The sequence below is a fragment of the Perissodus microlepis genome, chromosome 12, assembly GCF_051167445.1.
Source record: "Perissodus microlepis isolate ML-2025 ecotype Zambia chromosome 12, ASM5116744v1, whole genome shotgun sequence".
NCBI lineage: Eukaryota > Metazoa > Chordata > Actinopteri > Cichliformes > Cichlidae > Perissodus > Perissodus microlepis.
This window is the reverse complement of record NC_140472.1, coordinates 6461012-6483174: the sequence shown is the minus strand read 5'-3', so window position 1 is coordinate 6483174 and position 22163 is coordinate 6461012. Positions and strand designations below refer to the sequence as shown.

The 22163-nt window shown below is 40.2% G+C and overlaps 1 protein-coding gene across 1 annotated transcript in view; it reads left to right on the top strand.

The window, feature by feature from the left end:
• The window catches only part of tacr1a (tachykinin receptor 1a), a 61046-nt gene that overhangs the window by 11276 nt on the left and 27607 nt on the right, over positions 1–22163 (top strand). Inside the window, exon 2 of the mRNA XM_084945495.1 lies at positions 11030–11224. Coding sequence (XP_084801621.1) covers positions 11030–11224 — 195 coding nt within the window. The remainder of the gene's footprint in view (positions 1–11029; positions 11225–22163) is intronic.

The following is a 22163-nucleotide window of genomic DNA, read 5'->3' as shown; positions in this document are numbered from 1 at the left end:
CATGTCTCTGAGTATTGCACACCTTGTGCTTTTGGGCACTCCAGTGATGTTGCAGCTCTGAAATATGGCCAAACTGGTGGCAAGTGGCATCTTGGCAACTGCACGCTTGACTTTTCTCAGTTCATGGGCAGTTATTTTGCGCCTTGGTTTTTCCACACGCTTCTTGCGACCCTGTTGACTATTTTGAATGAAACGCTTGATTGTTCAATGATCATGCTTCAGAAGCTTTGCAATTTTGAGATTGCTGCATCCCTCTGCAAGATATCTCACTATTTTTGACTTTTCTGAGCCTGTCAAGTCCTTCTTTTGACCCATTTTGCCAAAGGAAAGGACGTTGCCTAATAATTATGCACACCTGATATACGGTGTTGATGTCATTAGACCACACCCCTTCTCATTACAGAGATGCACATCACCTAATATGCTTGGTAGTAGGCTTTCGAGCCTATACAGCTTGGAGTAAGACAACATGCATGCAGAGGATGGTGTGGACAAAATACTCATTTGCCTAATAATTCTGCACTCCCTGTATATACAGGGTGCATATAAGTGGTCCGCAGGTGTGCATTCGCTGTCAAAATAAAAGGCGCGCACCAGATAAGAAGTTGCAACGCACGTTTGCGTACATAAGATTTTCTGGAGGAGGACAGATATTTGTTTAGAACTCTTAAAGATGTCAAAGAAGCAAGCTCCTTTAAGCAATTACTTTGGTGTTCCTCCACCTCCAAAGAAATGTCAGATGGAGTCCGAACCATAAAAAGAAGCGCGTATTCTCGGAGGTGCAGGAGGTGAGCTGGCTTCAAACAAATGATGAACGCACAAAGATTTGGTGCAGAATATGCCGTGAAAATCCCACTCTAGCGAACAAAAGCAGTGCCTTTTATATGTACGAGAACGCGCGTTGCAACTTCTTATCTGGTGCGCGTCTTTTATTTTGACAGCGAATACGCACCTGCGGACCACTTATATGCACCACTTTTTATACGTTTTTAAACCTTTGTTAGACACACAAACGTATTTGCCAGCTCTGTCCCGCTCTGTGAGCGCGGAACAACCACTTACAACGCAGCAGTTCGGGGACGAAGTCGCACATATGGGTCCTCTGTAAGCCTATAAGAAAACCCGGACATTTTCATCCATCTTGAAAATCCCCCCGGACAGAATGTGAAAAGTGGACATGTCCGGGGAAAAGAGGACGGTTGGTCTCCCTAGTAGAAACAGTAGAGCTGGTTATTTGTCAGCTAATACTAAAGACAGCTAGCTAGCGTGGTTAGCTAGGTGCTTGCAAAAACTCATTGTGATATTATTATGAACTGGTAATGTTGGCTGGTAAAGAACAGGATTAAAACTAAGCTGTTGTACCAGAACAAAGTAAAGAGTTACTCTTTAGAGTTAAATACATTCATTTCTGCTGTAACATTGAGCCTTAGGGAGATCTATGACAACTGATGGGCATTTGTAACTTGAAGTGGCCATTGAAGGAGCTGCAGTTTTTACACTTGTGTGGCGGTTTCATTTTTCAACCCAGTATTGACAAGCATCAACTTCTAGGAGGTACTTCAATAGTTGCTGAATGATATAAATGCACTGCAAAATGATATGAATCTGAATCAAACAAACTGTACATTTTAAAGTTGTAACAATTTGTGTTGCCATCCATGTGTTGTGATAAATGCCACTTTCTTTCATAAAGGAATCCTTTAAGGGTGCCACTTAATCAACAATCAATATGACTGAGGAGTAAAGAAAGAAATGAAAAATCACCAGCTTAGACTGGATCAAAGCAGATGAAGTATTTTTTATATTCACCTACTATAGCTGGAGGGACAGCTTACACCAGGTAAAGCAGGTCTTAGGAGGGGTTTATTTGCTGCATACCCACTACAGCTTAACGTGTTCTCCTCTCCATCTCATGTCCTTCCTCCAATTTCCACATCTTCCCTTCCTGTTCTGTCTGCTATATCCAGAGGGACCATCAAGGGAAGTTATTCTGGCTTCTGCCTCCCTTCTGCTTCTCCATGATTCATGCCTTGTGCATAAAAAAATGGGAAGAAAGGGATCACTCCTCACGAGAGGATTCTCTGACGTGACTAATCAGGAAAAATTCTGACAGAGCATTGCTTTGCTTTGCAAATTAGCATGAATATTAGCACAGAATTTTCATTTGATGCTATTAAGTTTTTCCCCATTTGAGTTCCCAAACTATGCACAAATTTAATCCAATTTGTTTTATTTGTTAATTAATATGCAAATCCACAATCTAGTTCAATATCCAATTAGGCACTCCACAAAATTGAAACATCAAGTTCATTTTATTAATCAGGGTAAGTAAGAATAATGCTGATACAACAACAAACTGAGAGATTAAAACACAATAGTGAAACAAGCTGATGAAATAAACACGCTAAATAGCCATGCTAGTGAAACCTGGAAACCTGCTATATTATGTTTATTGAGGCAGATATGGACTGCACCTCTAATGCACAAAGAGAACTCGGGGTACAGCAGTGGTACAGGGAACGGTACAATTCCTTTATCACTTTATCCTGCAGTTAGGTACAAGTACTGTACCTCTGAATATGGTATGCTTTTGTAACTTCTTTCCTGTAGTAAGAATAGCTCTGTGCAATTAGTGACCAAAAAATATACCTTCATTTATTCACTCTCACATTCACACACTGGTGGAGGCAAGCTACAGTTGTAGCCACAGCTGCCCTGGGGCAGACTGACAGAAGCGAGGTTGCCATATCACGCCATCGGCCCCTCTGGCCAACACCAGTAGGCGAAGTGTCTTGCCCAAGGACACAACGACCAAGACAGACAGAGCAGGGCATCAAACCGATAACTTTCCGGTTACAAGATGAGCTTCCCAACCCCCTGAACCACAGTCGCTCCAAATTGCAGAGCAGAGTACAGACCCTTGTGTTTTTCCCATTTTAATATATGCCTATATGTTTTCAGTAGACAACAATGGCAATAAGTGAAAATTATGTTTCTTACTATGATTACTTTGACTATCATATCAATCTATTTGTCACGGCTGGGGCAGCAGTCATGTGGTGTATTGAGAAAAGGATCCAGAAAGCAAGCCAGCCAGCCAGCCTGCCTGCCTGCCTGCCTGCCGTGAAATAGGACCCCCCCCAACCTTACACACACACACACAACACAGACATCACATGGGGATACAGGTCGGAGATCAGTAGCGTTACAGAAACAAAACAAAACACTGAAATATACACTACAATGGGAAAGTACAAGAGGAAAAAAAGAGACCTCTACTCATGCTGGGCTTCTGTGGGAGGACAGCATGAGAACAGGAAACAAAAAAACTCCTCTGCACAAAAAAGCACATAAATGTCCACAGCACAACATTATGGAACACGTGACAAGCCACAGGGTTGGGTGGGGGGTGAGGAGTAATCCGAAGCAAACACAGCAGCCATCCTGCCCAGCGCTACCATTCCAGCGTGGGCTCAGACCCGCCGTGTTCCCAGGAGGGAACAAGCATCGAAGGCATTTGGAAAACGAGGGGGGATGAGTGTGTGCATATCAGTGTATATGTATGTGTGTTCGTGTCCAAAGTTCAGCTGAGACAGTGTCCTTCGCCCTGCCAGGCGAAGTAAACAGTCTTCCAGCCAACCCAGGTGGTCTTACATGGAATGGGAAGGAACAGACTAAACACAGTCGTTATCAGGGTGTTTTTGTTCGGCTCCAGCCTTGCGACCGCAGCTGGCGCCGAAAGGGTCTCCGCATGAAGTGATGGTGCTTTTTACTTTAGTGCGAACAGCTCATATGAATTTCAAAGCTGTTCTAACAGTCCAACACTGGTCTCTCAATCTCCCGTTGGAGAGCCGTGAGCTTCTCCATGATGTTATCAAACTTGCGCTCTGTGATGTTGTCATTCTTGTGCTCAAAGAGCCGATTCTGAGAACTCACGACCACAGTGAGCCTCCCCAAGATGTCATCCAATTTGCGCTCAGAGATGTTATTCCGAGCGAGCCCCTCCAAGATGTATCCAGTCTGCACTCAGAGATCTTATTCTGAGTGTTCACGGCAGCCGTAAGCCTCTCCAAGATCTTATCCGTGCTGCACTCAATGAGCCCATTTTGAGAAACTCACGCCTCGTCCCATCGTTTCAATCCCAGCGGGCAGCCTTGTGGGGGTTTGAACAGCCGGTTCCGCTTTCTTAATTCTTTGATAAGTCAGGGCCAAGCCAGCTCCGATCAGCAAGAACCCTGTTACCATGGTTCCGAATAGGTAGATATCTTCAGCACTCAGGCTCACCCAAGCCCAAACTTCTCGTTGAGAAAGGGGTGTCAATTGCATTTAAGGACCAGTAGATCAAATCCATAATTCCTCTTTTAGGTTTTAGAGAACAGACTGTGAGAGAGTGTTCCAGGGAAAAGTAATACAAAAAACACAAGACTAGAGAAGGACATAAGAGGCTAAGCAGGGAAGCTAAGGGAGAGGAGGAGAGAAGAAAAGTGCGACCGCCTTCGTCAAGAGCAAGAGCAGAAAAGGACAGGAAGAGCAGAGCGGGGGGTTAACAAACCTAAACTGGGGAAAACTAAAGAACTAACCTGAAACCAAACACTCACGGGAGGAGCAAAATGCACAGAGAAAGATGGCAGAGAGATGCAGAAAGAACACCGGGTTACACAGAGTAATGCAGACTTACACAGAGTAATGCAGACTTACACAGAGTAACGCAGACAACGCGACAGAGAGCACAGGAAAACACAGGGCTTATATACACAGGGCGGTAATCAGGAAATGGGCAACAGGAGGGAGACACAGCTGGGAGAAACTAGGCTAACGAGGGGAAAAGTACAACTGAACACATTGACATCAGGCATGAACATGAACCTTCAAAGTAAAACACTTTACTAAGACACGGACTAGACAGAGTGAGACAGACTTGACACGGAACTAAAACTGCAAAAATAATAACCATAATCAAAACAGTATCACTAAATAATCAGAACATAAATCATAATCAGAACCACACCAAAACATAAGAAACAGAAAAAGCTGAGTCAAAATGACCCAGAACCATGACACTATGGACCGTGAAAGAGAGGTCAGAGTTCAAATGACATAATATTTTAAATCTTTATACAGTTTCTTCTATATGCTGTCAATACACAAATACACTTGTAAGGATAGTTTCTAAGTTGGTCGATTTTCAACCAATAAATAATTTTGCTGACTTTGGTGGATATAAGCCAAATTTTAACAAACTGTTAACATGACCCCACTCTACACCGTTACAAAGTTTTATCAGAAATCATTCAAAGCTTTGCAAGCTTCTATGTTTGCAAACAGAATGATGACATATGCGCAGACACACATGCAAACACTACCAAAAACATAACCTTGTTAGCAACATTCAGTATTCTGACTGATGATTTGGTTATGGTAGTGGCTTATCTCATGCCATGGTACTGACAGCGTGCCTCACTGTGTTTATTAGGTAGGGTATGCTTTGCAGTTATGCAGTTGTTAAAACATCAACCTGTTGATGCTTATCCTAAGCTTGAATTGTCACATGGCTCTTCAAAAAATCAAGGAAACTGTAGGGTCTACTAGTCGTTGTGATCGAGCTAATCGTTAAATATGATTGTAGCTGATCGATCAGGAAGTTGCAACAAGATGTAGCTAAGCTGATTTGTTTAGCTAAATTAAATTTCATTCTTCCCAACAACAGTCATCCACACCTCATGATGAGAGCACTAGGAGGAAAGCAGGAAGAGCATGTTTCGTCCTTTCCTATCAGAGATACAGTAAAATGTGTGGTCATGTTTTAGTCACCAGTAATCAGACATTGCTAACGTACAAGGACTCGCACAAAAGTGCTGTTTGAGCTGCTGATTTGCTGTTAAACGCTGATATGAAGTGTTACTATGGTTACTCATTTGAGAAGTCAAGGGCATGTCGGTCACAAAACACCTAATATAGAAGAATATAGAAATTATAGAAGAGTTATATCATTATAATTAATTAGTGGTGAGAGGAGATACCATCATATACGTTCGCAAACATGATCTCATTGAAACAAAAAAAACATTGTTATTTTATGTGCTGCAAATGTTTCAAAAGACAAGTCGCTCTCAGATCTTCGGTAAATGCACATACATCATTTAGTCTCAGACATTTAGATAATTTTGAAAAGGTGCCACAGAGCCATGTCACCTCTGAGTGAAAAAAATAAATACTGATTTTAACACTTGTCATTTCCTGTCACTGAACAAAATCTACTCAGGTTAGAGCTTGGAAAAAACAGCCATGAGGCTGGATGTGTCTAATTGAGGGCACTTAGCTGACTGGTGGCTGCTGTTATTAATGTTATTATTTAATTTTGTGTCTGTATAGGAAGTTAAAAAAATAAGCTATAAGATAATTGAGTGTGGTGGTGCTGAAGTAATTTAAATTACTAGCTTAACTTTGGCTCCATTATTATAAGGCCACATAGGACTGCAAATTTTGACAGTATTTAGTTTTTCTTATAAGTATGTAAGGGAGAGCAGTCTTTATCACCTGCAATCTTGCCTGATGTGGTTGTTTCTGTGCTTCCATGATTAGTGCCTCTGTGCTGTCTTTCAGTCCAAATTTGTCCAGCCATTGGCGGGATTTCTCAATATCAGCAACTTCTTCTATGGAATGCACTGAAGACAGGAAAATGAACTATCAAAATAAAACAGCAAACATGAGACCTTCACAAAGACACAGACTTGACACTGTGATGAGACATGACTGAATAGGGGAACAGAGGGAACATGAAACACAGAGACAACAGTAACTAAATGTAAAACACAGGGAAGGGACAGTGAACTAGGAACTATAAATATGACACAAGCAGAAAACAATAAAAAGAACCAAACACATGACAAACAATAAATCAAAGAATATAACTTAAACCAGAATTACACAAACTGGGTCACAGCTAGATGTCATCTATGTAGATGAGGAGGCTGATTTTTCTCCATTTTGAGGCGATTCGGGCCTATGCATAGCAGTATATGGGACAGGGCATCTCCTTGGTAAATCCAACACTTAATGGTGACTTGCGTAATTAGTTTGAAGTTGGCCTTTAGTGTTGCCACGTCCCTGAAATCCTCATCAAGGCTCTTTGGAGCCTGTTGGTCTTGTAAAATTCTTGCTGTCAGTCCAGGCAGTACACAGGTTGGTTAGTCTGGTCTTACAGTCTTGAGTGACTGCTCTGTCTACCAGGAGCTGGTGTTTTGCCCCCTTGTGCCACTTACTTTGTGGGCTATGCACCTGTTCATTTTAGCCGCTATTATGCCTGATAGGAGCTTCCATGTTGTACTGAGGCAGGTTATTCCCCGCCTTCTGGGGATCCTTGGGGATCTGGCCTTCGGTTTGCCATTTCTGCGATTTTGCATCTCATCCAGTAGCAGCTGGTTCATTTGTGCTGTCGTGCTCATTGAGTGCAGTTCATTTCTTTAGCCAGTAAGTGTGAATGGTGCTTCCCAACTCATCATACTTGGGACACTTTCTTGGATGTCTGCTGCTGGGATGGTAACTGGTTTCTATTCAGGGAAGTCCCTGTGGACTGCTCCTATTGGTTTTGCATGAGTGAGTGGTGGCTAAAGGATTTACAGGTATGCAAAGAGTCTATAATGGCAACAACAGATGCAATACTTCAAATTACATCTCACAAACACAATGAACTCTCACATACAGAAACACACACAAGCTTTGCTACCATCATTCAGCTTCCAGCTACAGATGGAAATTTACATAATTTGCTGCAAAAAGAAATAGAAAACCAAAAAAAGATGAAGGACCACAAGAAATAGATTAACAATACAATTACCACCGCCTACATTCAAATACAATTTCTGAAAAAAATAAAATAAATAATTAATCAATCACCTTTACTGTCTCATTCTTAATCACTTACATTACAGGAAAACTCTGCAGCAGGTTCATGGTGTTCATATTGAACCACTGCATTGCCATTACAGTTTTAGGTTCAATTTGTGGATAACTGGAGGTGTATGTCAGACATGAAATCCAGCATTTACTGCCCAAGCTACCTGCTACCTTGTGAGAGGGAATCCTTTTGAGAGGAATCAGATATTGCCTACAGACAGATGTTTGAAGTGCAAAGTCTGAAGGGTGTGTTTACCAAGATATGAATGAAGGGGAGGGAAACACAGGGGTGCTAAGATCTCTACCAGCAAATCCATGAAAATGAAATTACTTTCGGGTAAAGAAGTGTGTCTGTGTCTGAATGTGTTTTTTATTTATTTATTTTTTAACTGCAGGAGAAGATTAATCTAACAGAACCAGGCCCCAGGTGCAGGCTGTGTGAAGATGCCCCTGAGACAATGCAGCACATAAAAGCAGGGTGCAAGATGCTAGCAGGCAAAGCATACATGGAACGCCATAACCAAGTGGCTGACATAGTGTACAGGAATAACTGTACGGAATATGGCCTAAGTCCCAAGGTCAATATGAGACACACTCCCCCTAGGGTGGTTGAGAGTGACCAAGCTAAGATTCTGTGGGACTTCCAAATACAGTAAGACACACTGGTGATGGCTTACCAACCAGAAATGATAGTGGTAGACAAGCAGAGGAAGATGGTTGTAGTAATAAATGTAGCTATACCGAATTGTGGCAACATCAGGAGGAAGGAACATGAAAAGCTCAAGAAAAACCAAGGGCTGAGAGAAGAACTCAAGAACATGCGGAGGGTGAAGGCAAGTGTAGTTTGGTGTCCAGTTTGCATGCCAGTAGGGATAATAATGATGATTTGGGCTTTTGGGCAAGCGGACCACTGTTCTCTGCAGGTGTGTATTTGAATCTGACATCACCAGCTTAAATATGACTCACCTACATGAAGGAAAAGCCACATGGCTGCCAGAGCCTTTTGAAGTAGAGCTAAGGTAAAGCCGAGGTACTGATCTCCCGCTTTCAGTGGACTGCAGGGAGCATTTGATTTTAAAAGCCTGCTCTTGTGCTTGATATAATTAGAGTGAGAATATCCATTTAGCAGATTCATTTGGGTTATTAGTGGGATTAAGCCTTTAATTAGACCTCTTTGGCTCAGGATGGCATTTGGCTGGAGAGCTTTTCTGAAAAGAGACGAAAATTAGTAACAGTATACTGTGTACAACAAAAATATCAACGTTATAGGCTTTTCACATAGTGTGGGAATTTAGTAATTGAAACTGAAAATCCTTGAGAAATGACTTCCATAAAGTAAACACTTCACCAGATAAGCATACCTTCAAGATTATGGAGCTAGCAGGAAAAACATGAATTAAAGTGCAACTCAGTCAATACAACCAAATCTCTAATAAATGTAAGTCAAAAATCTATACAGAGGTTTAAAATAAGAACTGATGGGGAGTCGATAATTATTTCTTTCTCTCCCTGAAGTATTGTATTTTCAATGAGGAGAAATGAGATCCAACAGAAAAATGACTTTAGATGGACTTTGTAATGAAGCTCAGTGTCAATGATGTGCAAGGTCATTTTAAGTGATTCCTGCACCTCTTCGTCTCTGATGAGGAGCATGAACATGGTAGTGTGAAATCACTATGGAAACGTCGAGGGAGCCTGATGGGAATCCTTCACACATTTTATGAAACACTTTTATGTTGTAATTCCAGTGTTGGTGTCTCTCTAGTAGGGCTGCCACAAACGATTATTTTGATAGTCGACTAGTCACCGATTATTTTTGCGATTAGTCGACTAATCAGATCATGCATCCATTGGACGTAAAACGTACAGCTTATTGCACCAGCATGCATCTGCTCTTATATAACTATCATTAGCTTACAGCTTTAAGTGTTTAAGGTTTGTGCTAACTAAAAATAAAGGCAAGATGATAGTTTATTAAATTTTAATGAAATTTGCAGATTGTTTCGGTGAAGTTTAATAAACTCCTTGCTATCTAAAATATAACAGGACACCGGAGTAAATTCTCGAGCATCTCACACTTCTGATAATCAGTTGTCTGCTTGACGTTTATTCAGCTGTGTAAAAACTATAACTTTAATCTCAGCCAAACCGATTTACTCAGGAATAAATAAAATACAAAAAAAAAGCCAAACAATAACATTTTTAAGTTATCTAAGTGACTTATATATGTTTAACCTGAGTAGCGAAAGACAGCGGTGGGTTTGAAAACGATTTGCCTGGAGTCCGGGGTTCTCACCGGCTCTAGTGAGCTTTGCCCCCAGCTAGCTATCGAGCTAGTGGGTAACAGACGTCGGAGCGCTTTTGAAAATATGTGGTGTCTTGATAAACTGAGCAGATATTTGAGGTTTACACAGCTACATTCTTGCTTGAAAATATGTTAAACGTTTATTTTGTGACCCAGAAAGAATAATAAGAGTAACATTAAAACTAACCAGCTACCGCCATTGTTGGAAACTGAGCTGGGCTGCGCTATGAATTCTGGGACAGAGCTACTTCTTCTTCTTCGGGATTTAACGGCAGCTGGCATCCTTGTACATGCAGTGCTGCCATCTTCTGTTTCAGTCCGTTATTACACTCTTAAATCCTACTACTTATTCATGCATCTTTTGTGATCTTACAAAGCTTCAATTGATGCGTCGACTATTAAATCAGTCGTCGACGATTTTGATAGTCGACGTAATCGTGACTAGACAACTAATCGTGGCAGCTCTACTCTCTAGTGAGCATAGTTTCACGATCCCGTGCAGAAAAAAATCATCTTCAAAGTACAAATAATTTTTGAACAAATCAAAACGTCATGTGATTTTCAACCTGTAAATATGAAAGAAAAAAGGTCATGTTTTTCCTGGTGCTGAGTGGGCAAGTGCGTGTGAATATTCACATCCCAGAGGTCATGTTCAAGTTACTCTCAAGAAACTCTATTTCTGTGAGTGTTTTTACTCTTTGCCCACGTCAAGGACTTAAATAACTTGTGATCCCATGCTAAAAAAAAAGAATCTTCTATCTGTAAAGCTCTTTATTCTGTCCTATATTCTTCTTTCATGTAAACCATGAAGCATTTGTGTCCCTGCAGGTACATGGCCATCATCCACCCTCTGCAGCAGCGCATGTCCTCCACAGAGACCAAGGTGGTGGTGGGTGTGATCTGGGTTCTGGCTCTGCTCCTGGCTTTTCCTCAGTACTACTATTCCAACACGGCTGAGGTCCCTGGCCGAGTGGTGTGTTACATCGACTGGCCAGAATACACTGTGTTTGACTTCAAAAAGATGTGAGTGAGTCTCTCTGGCAAGCAGCTATTCAAGTCAACAAGCCTAGTTAATTATTTTCCCATCAACAGCAAATTTGGGTGGTTTGTGAAATTTGTGTGTATTCAGTGAAAATGATTAAAGCTCTTTGTACTTTGGAGTCGATGAATTGAAGGCACATCCTAGTAGATTGGTGTTCTCTCGCTCTGATAGAAAAACATTTCAACATTTCATTTTCCCTTTGTAATTTTACAACTGCAGCTACTAAGAAGGATAGGGAGAATGTGTAAAAGGGATGACACAGAGCCATGGAGCTAGAGTGGATGATCTTGCAGTGCCCAACACTATTGGACAGTTTTCCTGCACTTTGCTTGCTATTCGTGTTATGCTACCTTTTGCATAATTGTATTTTGGATATTTATTTTAACATATCCAACTGCTAAGTATGTATATGTAATCGGAAAATTTATATATATATATATATATATATATATATATATATATATATATATATATATATATAGGTAATACTTGTAGGATCAGGCAGTTTCCAGAGTAGAGTGTGCAATTTATTTTTTTCCCAACATCACCTGGGGTAATCTCTCTCTGCAGCCTAACTGCAGCTTTGGATAAAGCATAAACGGATGGATGATGCCTTTCAGCTTTTTATCAGAAATGCTTCAGGCTAATATTTTCCAAATAAAAATCAGTGTTCTTCAAGTCAAATCTGAGAAATATTATCCCCACTCAATTTAGCTTTTTATGATAGTGCAGCGTATTAAATATGTCCATGGCTTTTAGTCCTAATTAGCAAGCTTTCAAAGTAAGTCAAGTGACGGCACTCAGACAAACCGCCTGTGGGACAACAAAACAGAAGAGCTGACTCAAAAGCCTAATGTAAACAGAACCTACGGCCTCATTTGGCTGTTTATTAAACCACAGAAGACTGACTGCATGTGGTGCATTTTGGACAAGTGCCCTTGCTGAGCTATTGATTCCAGCTTGTCTAAAAGCCAGCCTCAATTCTATAAATGAAAGCGCCTGTTCAGTCATCAACTTAAGTAGCCAAATGTGGACTTGATTTATTTTTTATTTTGTTATCTGAAATGCGACAGATTAAGAGAGTTAAGCCAGAGGGTCGCACAGAATTCAAAATAGAGTTATTACCAGCATTCAAGGAAATTTTACTCCTGAGGTTTCTAATTCAGTCATGTGGAGTCAAAGTCTTCTCTCTTATACTGCTGAATATTCAGTAGCTCATTTTCTTCTTTTCAGCACTTTGCTGTGATTTTTATTTAAAAGTGGTCATTGTCTCTCATGCAGCAAAAACACTTTTTCATTAATGTTCTCTTTACTGGGGAATATTTGGAAGAAACATCTGCCTGGCAGACACTACACATTTACACATTTAACCAGTTTTAATGCACTGCTACAGCCTATTACTGTCACATTTTTATAAACCAGGCTGCTTTTAGGTTTTATGACAATTGGCAAAAAGAGGAATAGGTATTTTACTCAATAATACAATAACAAACATGAAGTTATGCTTTAATGGCTAATTTAAAATACTAATAAATGCAAAAATCAAGAATATCACTTCAAATGTGTAGGTCAGAAACTTTGGAGTTTTTGTTAGTTAAATGGTGGAAACTAATTAGTTAGTTGAATATCTTTTAATTACTTAAGTCTGTCTTATGGAGAAGTTTGATGGAAGCAACTATTGTTTTCTCCTGAAGTTTTCACATCCTAATCATACTGTTGGAAGTCTGGGGCTACTGACTGGCTCCCTAAATTATCTGTATTTTCCAATTTAGGCTGATTTCAAAGAGCCTTTAGTGCCAAAATCTTTTAGCGTCAGACTGTGTTTATCTTTCTGAAGACAGAAGGCAAAACCCAAACAACACACCCTTAGGAAAGTAGATGTGGACCTTAAGTGAAACAGCATTTAAACAGAAAAATAATATCACTAAAAGCTGCAAGCTGCAAAAACCTAGTAGTAAACAGAGTACTAAATGATATTAAGTCAGAAAAACATGAAAGGAGGAGCTGGGGTGGATTTGTGTTTCAGAGTGGATCGCAGATGGGCAGCAACAACTGTGGGCAGGGTGCAGCAGCTTAAATATTGTGCCCTATCTGAGATTTGGATTGGATGTACCCACCGGCCGATGGGTTGGTGTTGAGATGAGCTCACCTGTTGAGATTGGTGCTGTGCTTGACTTTGTGGTCTGCTTGAACTAATGCCTGATGTTATCCACTGGTAGATTTGAGTACTCTCATCATGTATTATATGACACTGTGTGAGTGCTGCAGAGGTTTGACAAGATGTGTGGCAGATATTTGGATGAGAGATGCTGCAGGTTAAAGGGAGTTTAGAGACTGTTCATTCAGGCATGACCAGTCAGTACCCTTATCCTTAATTATCATGTTTCCTCTGGTTGCTAAAATAGGACCAAAGAGCTTTCATATCAAGGCAGTGACTGAACATTAACATGAATCATTTTAACACCACATTTATGCATTGCCTGAGCAGAGGAAACAGCAAAAGCTGTCACTTCTGTCGAAGTGCTCCAAATGCATTTCCCCTCACCCCGTGATCTGAGATCAAAGAAAAGGCAAAGAAATGTATTGTTGTGCAAATGCGCCTGTTAATCTTCTCTCTGCACACATTGCTGTGTTATACAAACTTCAGAAGGTGCTTTAGACAAAGCTGGATAAACACAGCATATCTAAAAAGGACGAATCCCCACTTTACACCACCCCAGTGACCTGCAGTTTCTCCTGCTTGTCTTCTTGTAATCCTAGTGGCATGACTGTCCAATACCACATATGATGCCTATAACACAGGTAGATTCTACAAATGTTAACACAGAAAAACACCCACACAATGACACACAAACACAGGCTGATCGCAGCCCCACTGATGGCACCCTCTCAGCTCATCAGCAGCGATGTTTACTCTGCTTCGGTGCCAGTCTGCCACTGCCGTCCCCATATTCTCCCACATTTCTCCATGGAAATATAGCTTATTATGAACATCACAACAGCAATTTCATTGTTCATGATGGGGTGCCTGCTACACTTATTATTTTTTTTAATGAAACTGTAATCAGTGACATGCCGGAGCTGAGTGAGAAAACAATTACTAAGCTGAACTAACAAGACTGTAAATGACACTTGTGATTAAAGCCCAACGCAGGATGGGTCCCACATGTCGTTCCTCCATCTGCACCTCCTCTGATGGCCCACTGACTTTGCAGTCAGTGGGAATTAATATGCAAGGTCTCATAGGTGGGTATTAATAGATGTTACTGCATGCTTTCACTGACAGCTTACAAACTATTCCCCCTTAACATGCTACAGCATGTTTTGGGCATTGTAAAATTGCGCGACATGAGCCTGTCATTAGTGACAGTGAAGCAGTCTGGAGTGAGTCGTCCTCCTGTTACCTCCAGTAATCTTTTGCCTCTGTTAGCAAGCAAAGTCAAAAAACAGCTGACCTTCCTTCCATATATATCTATAAAGTTATCTATATATATCTCTATATATAGACATATTTATTTATTTATTTATATTTATATGAACGCTACTATTGAACAACAGGCATGCATCCATTTGTTCCCATGTGTTAAAAATGTATTCCATATTCATTAATTATTATGCATTTAAAGACACACATGCACACACACACACACACACATTAACCTGTATATATAAATTACTGTGTGTAATTTGTCAGTGCAGCTGTGATCTCCACTGAGTAAGGTTTTATTGATTTTGCTTGTATGTCAGTTAGGTGATATATTGCAGCTTCCTTTCCCTAAAGCGTCATTCATCACTTAGAAATAAGAGCCTGCTCGGGCCCTCTGAGCAGAATGACTCTGTCAAGGAGTCGATCTGGTAAGTGTCATGTCGCAGCTCCAGTAGAAATCTAGACATAACATCCTGTGTTACTCGACCACTCTTTCTAGAAAGGCCTGTTCCACAGTGTGAACCAAATCTCAGTGAGGAAGTCTGTTAATATCAACAAAAGAAGTTCCATAATCAATCGTGAACTTCTGCAGCAGGAAATGTAATCAAATGAGTCTCTAACTAAGCTTCTAAACTACTACAAAAAGAACATCTTACTAACCACACTGCTACTACGTGCTCTAAATATTCAATGTATTTTTTATTTTATTTTTTTACAAATATCAACAAAACTAATAAGTCGGAGAAACTCAAATACATCCAAATACGAGGCCATAACAACCATTATGAACTGTAAAACGTGCTGGCATTGGAAATGCTCCTCCTTTAGGAATGTGGTCAATTCAGGTGGAGGAAAAAAGCTGCGGGCAAGAAACAAACCTCCAGCTTTTTTTTTTCAGAACTACGACTGTGCTTATTAATCTGATTTGTGGAGACGGCCTTCATCTCAGTGAAGCTGTATTTTAATGGCATTTGAGTTTGTAGGAAGTGTAGAATTTTAGAGTAATGCTACAAAACTGCCAGCCGAGACTGATTATACATGAATGTTAGTGACTGGAGAGCTGCTTTGTCAACAAAACAGGAGCTTAAATAACTGGATATTTGAAATCATATTTGGAAACACTGGCACACAAGCACAGACTCACATACAGTACAAAGCAAGAACCTATAAGAAGTTTCACAGAGAATACAAATGACAACAAAAGTACCAAATACTGAGAAGAGAAAAACGACAGATAATCGGTCAAAGAAGGAAAAGACTATAGCGATGATTGGGAAATGAGAAACAGGTAGAAACATTCAGGGAATTGCAGAAGCTGAAAAATAAATGAAATAGTCAAAAAACAAAAAGATGTGTTTAGTCCATAGGTTCTCACAAGGTCAAAGTAAAAAAGATTTCATATTTATTTCTAGATTATTTGTTCGTCGTATCTTCTTTCCTTCTCTACCTTCATGTAGAGATGATCCAGTGTAAATCCTGCCTTTTATTTGGGCTTTTTGTGACTAAAGTTGAACTTGATTAATGATCATGCTTAATGATTAATGAAGCTATGGCTATTATTGTAAACTTTTCATATGTAGATCAACAAATTATAATATTAGTCAAAGATACCCAAGTAAATTCAAAGTGCAGTTTTTAAAGGATCATTTCAGGTTTTAAAGGAAATTCTAAAAGGTAGATTCTGTTCATCTTGACGTAGCGTTTTCAGTGGGAGAAACATTTCGTCACTCATCCAAGTGACTTCTTCAGTCTCAACTGACTGCAGGTTTCCCCAATCTTATAAACAGTACAGTTGCACAATGACTGAAACCAGCCCACTGACTGAACAATGGGCTGTGAGGTCAGTTCCTTGATCATTAATATGCAAATCGTCATGACCATTGATCAACAACCACTGATCAAAGACCACTGATCAATGGCCATGAGTACCATCCACAGAGAGTTGGGGAATGGCTGCAATCACAGCATTGTAAGATGGTGAAAGATGTACCCTTAGGCCCCCTCCTCAATTCAGAGATGGTCTTTCCCTTTTCACGTAAATGGCCTCCTTCACTCCGCGCTCAAACCAGGGTTTCTCCCTGTCCAGGATGTGTACATCCTCATCATTGAAAGCGTGTCCACTGGCCTGTAGGTGTAAATAGACTGCAGAGTCATGGCCTGATGAGGTAGCTCTTCTGTGTTGTGCCATCCATTTAACCAGAGGTTGTTTGGTTTCCCCAATGTCTAATTATCAAGTATCATTGTGCAATGTACTGTTTATAAGGTTGGGGAAACGTGCAGTCAGCTGAGACTGAAGAAGTCACTTGGATGAGTGATGAAACGTTTCTCTCACTGAAAACGCTACGTCCAGATGAACAGAATCAACCTGTTAGGATTTACTTACCTGGATGATTGAGAATGCATCAAGACTTTTTAAAGGAAAGCGGCTATTCAAACCTACCTCACCCTGTGAAATAGCCCCAGTCTTGTTAAATTATGAGTTAACTGTGACCAACCACAATTATGCTTGGAAATTCTCAGTCTCAGTTAGACTGAGTGTTCACTGGACAAAAATGGTATCCATGAGATAAAAAGAACAAAAAGGCTTGTCTCACATTTGCCGATCATCTTGAGGAACCCCAAGACTTTGGGGAAAATAGTTGGTGGACTGATGAGACAAAGGTTTTGGAAGGTTTGAGTCTCGTTACATCTGGCATAAAACTAACATAGCATTTCATAAAAAGGAGATCATACCAACAGTCAAACATGGTGGTGTGATGGTCTGGGGCTGTTTTGCTGCTTCAGGATAACCTGCTGAGATTAAGAGTTCTTCTTTCTACCATAACATCCTGAGGGAGAATGTCTGACAGCTCAAGTACATGTAGTACACCAAAACACATGAATGGCTAAAAAATTAAAACAAAATTCATCTTTTGGAGTGGTCTAGTCAAAGTCCGGAGTTATGTCCAATTAAGATGCTCTGGTGTAACTTTAAACGGTTTATTCTTGCTTGAAACCCAGTGTGACTTAAAAGAAATGTGCAAAGAAAAGTGGGCCATAGTTCGTTCACAGTCAGAGGAAGGACTCACTGACAGTTATCATAAACGCTTGACTGAAGCCCAACCAATTATTAGGTTTAGGGAGCAACTGCTTTTTCAAATTTTTCAATGTTCAAGGTACACCTGTGGGTTTAATGTTACCTGCTGCTGAAGGTTCAAAACCTCAGCGGCAGAGTGGCATGATTTGCAACACTTTTTGTGATTTACTGTTGAGCATTAATTGATGTTATGAATTGTGGGACTGCATTACCTCCTTCCTGTTCATAAGAGATGCTTCAGTGTGTCCTCCGCAACAAGAGATAATAAATGGAGCACTAAATCACCTTTCCTGAGTCATGTTACTGCAAATATAGACAGTTCTGGGGTCGCTGCTTACAGTTCCTCAACCACAAAGACAGAAGGTAAAACAACCAAAGATCAGGGGGAACAGAAACAAAGAAAAACCAAAATACAAAATCTGGCAACACAGAGAGAACCAGGCCTGTTAAATATTTTACTGACCCGATAAAGGAGCATATGCACTACGTGTATGTCAGACATTTCCATTATGTGTGTAATGCTGCTTAATCTTGGCGGCTTTCTGCTATAAGACTCTCCTCAGAACCCACAACATTTATCTATTACTGCTGCTGAAATACTAAGTCAATAATGCCCAGATAACTGCAATATATAAACAGCAACAGCACACATAGATAGTAGCTGGTGTTTGTGAGCACCAGCACAAGCATTCACACCTTTAGAGAATATGTGTGTCAAGAAATGATGTCACAGACAGATTTTTTTCCTTCCTGTCTGCAGCAGAAAACCAGCCAACAATGAGCATTTAAGCCACACAAATGATTTTATTTCTGGAATATCGACACCGATTTTCTTTTGTGATTTGTCGGCAGCCATTGCAATGAACACAATCTTGACCGTGGCTCAAGATTTGGCAGTTCGTCTTGTAATCGGAAGGTTGCCCGAAGATTGCCGGAAGGTTGCCGGGTTCGAGCTCCGGTTCGGACAGTCTCGGTTGTTTACTTCACCCGTTGCCTACTGGTGGTGGTCAGAGGGCCCGGTGGCGCCAGTGTCCGGCCTCTGTCAGTGCACCCCAGGGTGGCTGTGGCTACAATGTAGCTTGCCATCACCAGTGTTTGAATGCGTGTGTGAATGGGTGGATGACTGAATGTGTAAAGCGCTTTGGGGCCCTTAGTGACCATGTAAAACGCTATACAAATACAGGCCATTTACCATTCTGTAACTGAGTGAAAAGAAATCTAAAATGGGGGAAAATACCACAACATATTAACACGTGGGGAGGTTTTAAACACTGACCCACAGTTGGTTCACCTGCCAGAATTACACAACTATTAACCAGATAATTACTTCTGCTCTGAGCACTGGACATAAATATCAAACTGTAAGTTCATTTTCTAAAACCTTGTGGTGTATTCATCAAAGCCAAAATGGTGCAGAATGACAGAACCATGCAATGTGTGGATTCGTGAGTCTATATATCAGCTACTTAGTATTCACTGTCTTCTTTAATATAAAATGGACAAAATCATTAAAATTAAATTTGCAGCTTTCTAAAGCTAATGTAGCCTCCATGTTAGGCCCCAGTTTGACAGAAAATATAAATGTAAATGAATGAATATTATGAAGTTAGTTACGCAATTCCAACATGTCCAGATATAAAGAAGATTGTTTAATTAAAGTAACCTTTTAACATTTTTCCCCAAACACCAGTAGGACAGACTTCCCTCCCCCTAGAGATGTAAAAGCTGAACTGTGTTCAAATTGTGGAAGCCATAAATTTCAATGATAGAAATAGTTCTCACATAGTAGTTCACTTCAGTCCTCTGTCTTAAAGTTTTTTAGTGTTTTGAAAGAGGGTGTGATAAATTGAGGGTGGCTCTTCACTGTGACACCAAAGGACACCCCACACTGAGACAGTACAAAACTAACATTGCCATCTCTTTTGACTCTGAAGATCCAAACATTATCCACTAAGACTTTAACCTAGCAATAATAATCAGAAAAGGTTTAACTGGGGCTAAGGATCAAGTAAGCCAAATGGTAAATTCCCATAAACCATCCGCACAGTCGGTCTTCTTTTCTAACAGGTACATCTCTGCTTAGACATAATTCAGTTATAAGGCACTTATGCTTTAGCTTTATTCTCCATATTCTTATGTTTTCTTTTGTACATAGTCTGTAGTAGCTATTTAAGCTAGTTTTAAGCATGTTATGACTTTATTTCTTACCTTCAGTTTGGAAGCTAACAGGAAAAAAAACCTAGTCACATAGGCCTGAAGACAAGCTAGCAACCCCATGGTGACCTCCAGAAAAAAATCCTCACTTGAACAATCTCTAGGTCCCTATTACTGAGTCTTTAGCTGTCGATTTCACATCGACTGCCAGACGTCTTGAGCAACCACATGCAATCGTTTCGGGAAATATTCCTTGTGCTAAAAGCTGTTGGTTAACAGGGTGTCGCCAGCCAGTGTCACTGGAACAGTAATAGCTAGGGATTCAACAAGAATCATGACCATAATCACAAGCATACAAGAAATGAGAAGGTTTGAATGTGGTGATGAGGGAAAATCATCATAGTGAAAAAAGACCAAACATTTTAAAAAATGAAAACTAAGAAGTTCAAAAATAAACAGAAAAGTAAAATCAGCTTTAATGGATAAACCTGACTTTGTGTCAGGTTTATCCATTAAAGCTGATTTTTAACAAAAAGGTTAAAAATCATAATGACAGCTGAATTTAATTCAGTTGCATTGTAATGGAGACCAGGGGTTCCATTACCTGGTTGGTATTGTTAGTGATTAATTGTTGGATTAGGAATTTAAAATAGGGTAATAAAGAAAACACATTCGTTCTTATGGAGTCTTTTATTAGGTTATTTGACATACGATTAAATTGACAGCTTGTAACGGAAAAGGGACAGTGGGACTGGCCATCCTACCTGTGTTGGAGAAGAGCCAAAGTTAGAGCTGCTTGCAGTTAATCATTTATCAATAACCTAAACATATGTGAAATGAGAACTTGTAAAGGTACTCACCTGTCCTGGTTGCTTCTTGCAGGATGTGGAGCAAAAGAGTGAAAGCGGCTCAATCACCTGTTTAAGAGCTCTTGGAGCAGACCAGTGTGCCAGGTTAGGGAGTATGGTTAAAGAGGGTTTTAATTTAGATAGAAATGGGTGAAGCTTATGTTATTGGTTTGTTTATAGTATGTGTTGGAAATATGTATATGTTTGTGATGTGCTTTAATGTTATTGTATGTTTGTTTGTGTGGAGGGTTATGTGTTCATTTTGATTAGTTAACCCCCATACTTGGGCTATTCCAGATGCTCACCTGAAAAGGTAGAGTATAAAAGGAAGCCATTTTGTTTAGTTGTAGTTAGTGTTTGTGCTGTTATCATGCTCCTTCTTTAATAAAGTGCCAATCCATGGATGTCTTTTACTCCAGTCTCGCGTCATGTTATTGGACAGAACCTATGACCGCCGGCCAAAACTGACATGCATCAGTTTGTGGGTGTTAGTTTTGGGTAGTGATGCGCGAATCATGAACGAATCATTCAATACTCGAGAATCACTTTACTGACTCATGAATCATGATTCACAAGCCCAACTGACTCATCCCTGTTGCTGTTAGCAGCAATGTATCTAGCTTATAATTAAAATTGTGGAGAAAAACACAACATCCAGTATCGTAACAAAAATTTTCTGCTCTGAACTGGAAGAAAAAACCCAGAGTAGAAGCTCACATCAAGAAAATAGCTCCTCGGTTCACAGTAGCATCGCTCTGCTAACATGCTAACAGCACATTTGAGCTACTCACCCCCTCCCTTCCTGTGCTGAATCGTAAGCGAATCACTCAGGACTCGCTCACCCCCTCCCTCCTGTGCTGAATCATAGAGCGAACGAATCACTCACTCACTCACTAACCCCCTCCTTCCTGTGCTGAATCGTAAGCCTAAGCGAATCACTCAGGACTCACTAACCCCCTACCTCCTGTGCTGAATTATAGAGCGAACGAATCACTCAGGACTCACTAACCCCCTCCCTCCTGTGCTGAATCATAGAGCTAACGAATCACTCACTCACTCACCCCCTCCCTCCTGGCTCACAGCTTCTTCTTCTTCTTGGTTGGCAACCAATGTTAAGGTGCATTACCGCCCCCTGGCTCACAGCTCAGTGGACATTTAGATGAGAAAATATATATTTAACACATTTAAGGAAAATACTAATAAAATAAAAAATAAAAATATATTAAAATAAAATAAAATAAAAATAAAAATAAATAAATGTTTATTAAGCAATTTTGATAGGAAATTGCTTAATTTTAGAAATGTTTTTGCTCTTTTTTGCTCTATAAAATAGTTTTCTTTTAGAATCATTCATCTTAGCAGTGGGATTTACATGAAAAGAGAAACAAATTAAGTTTGAGTGAAAATGTACATTT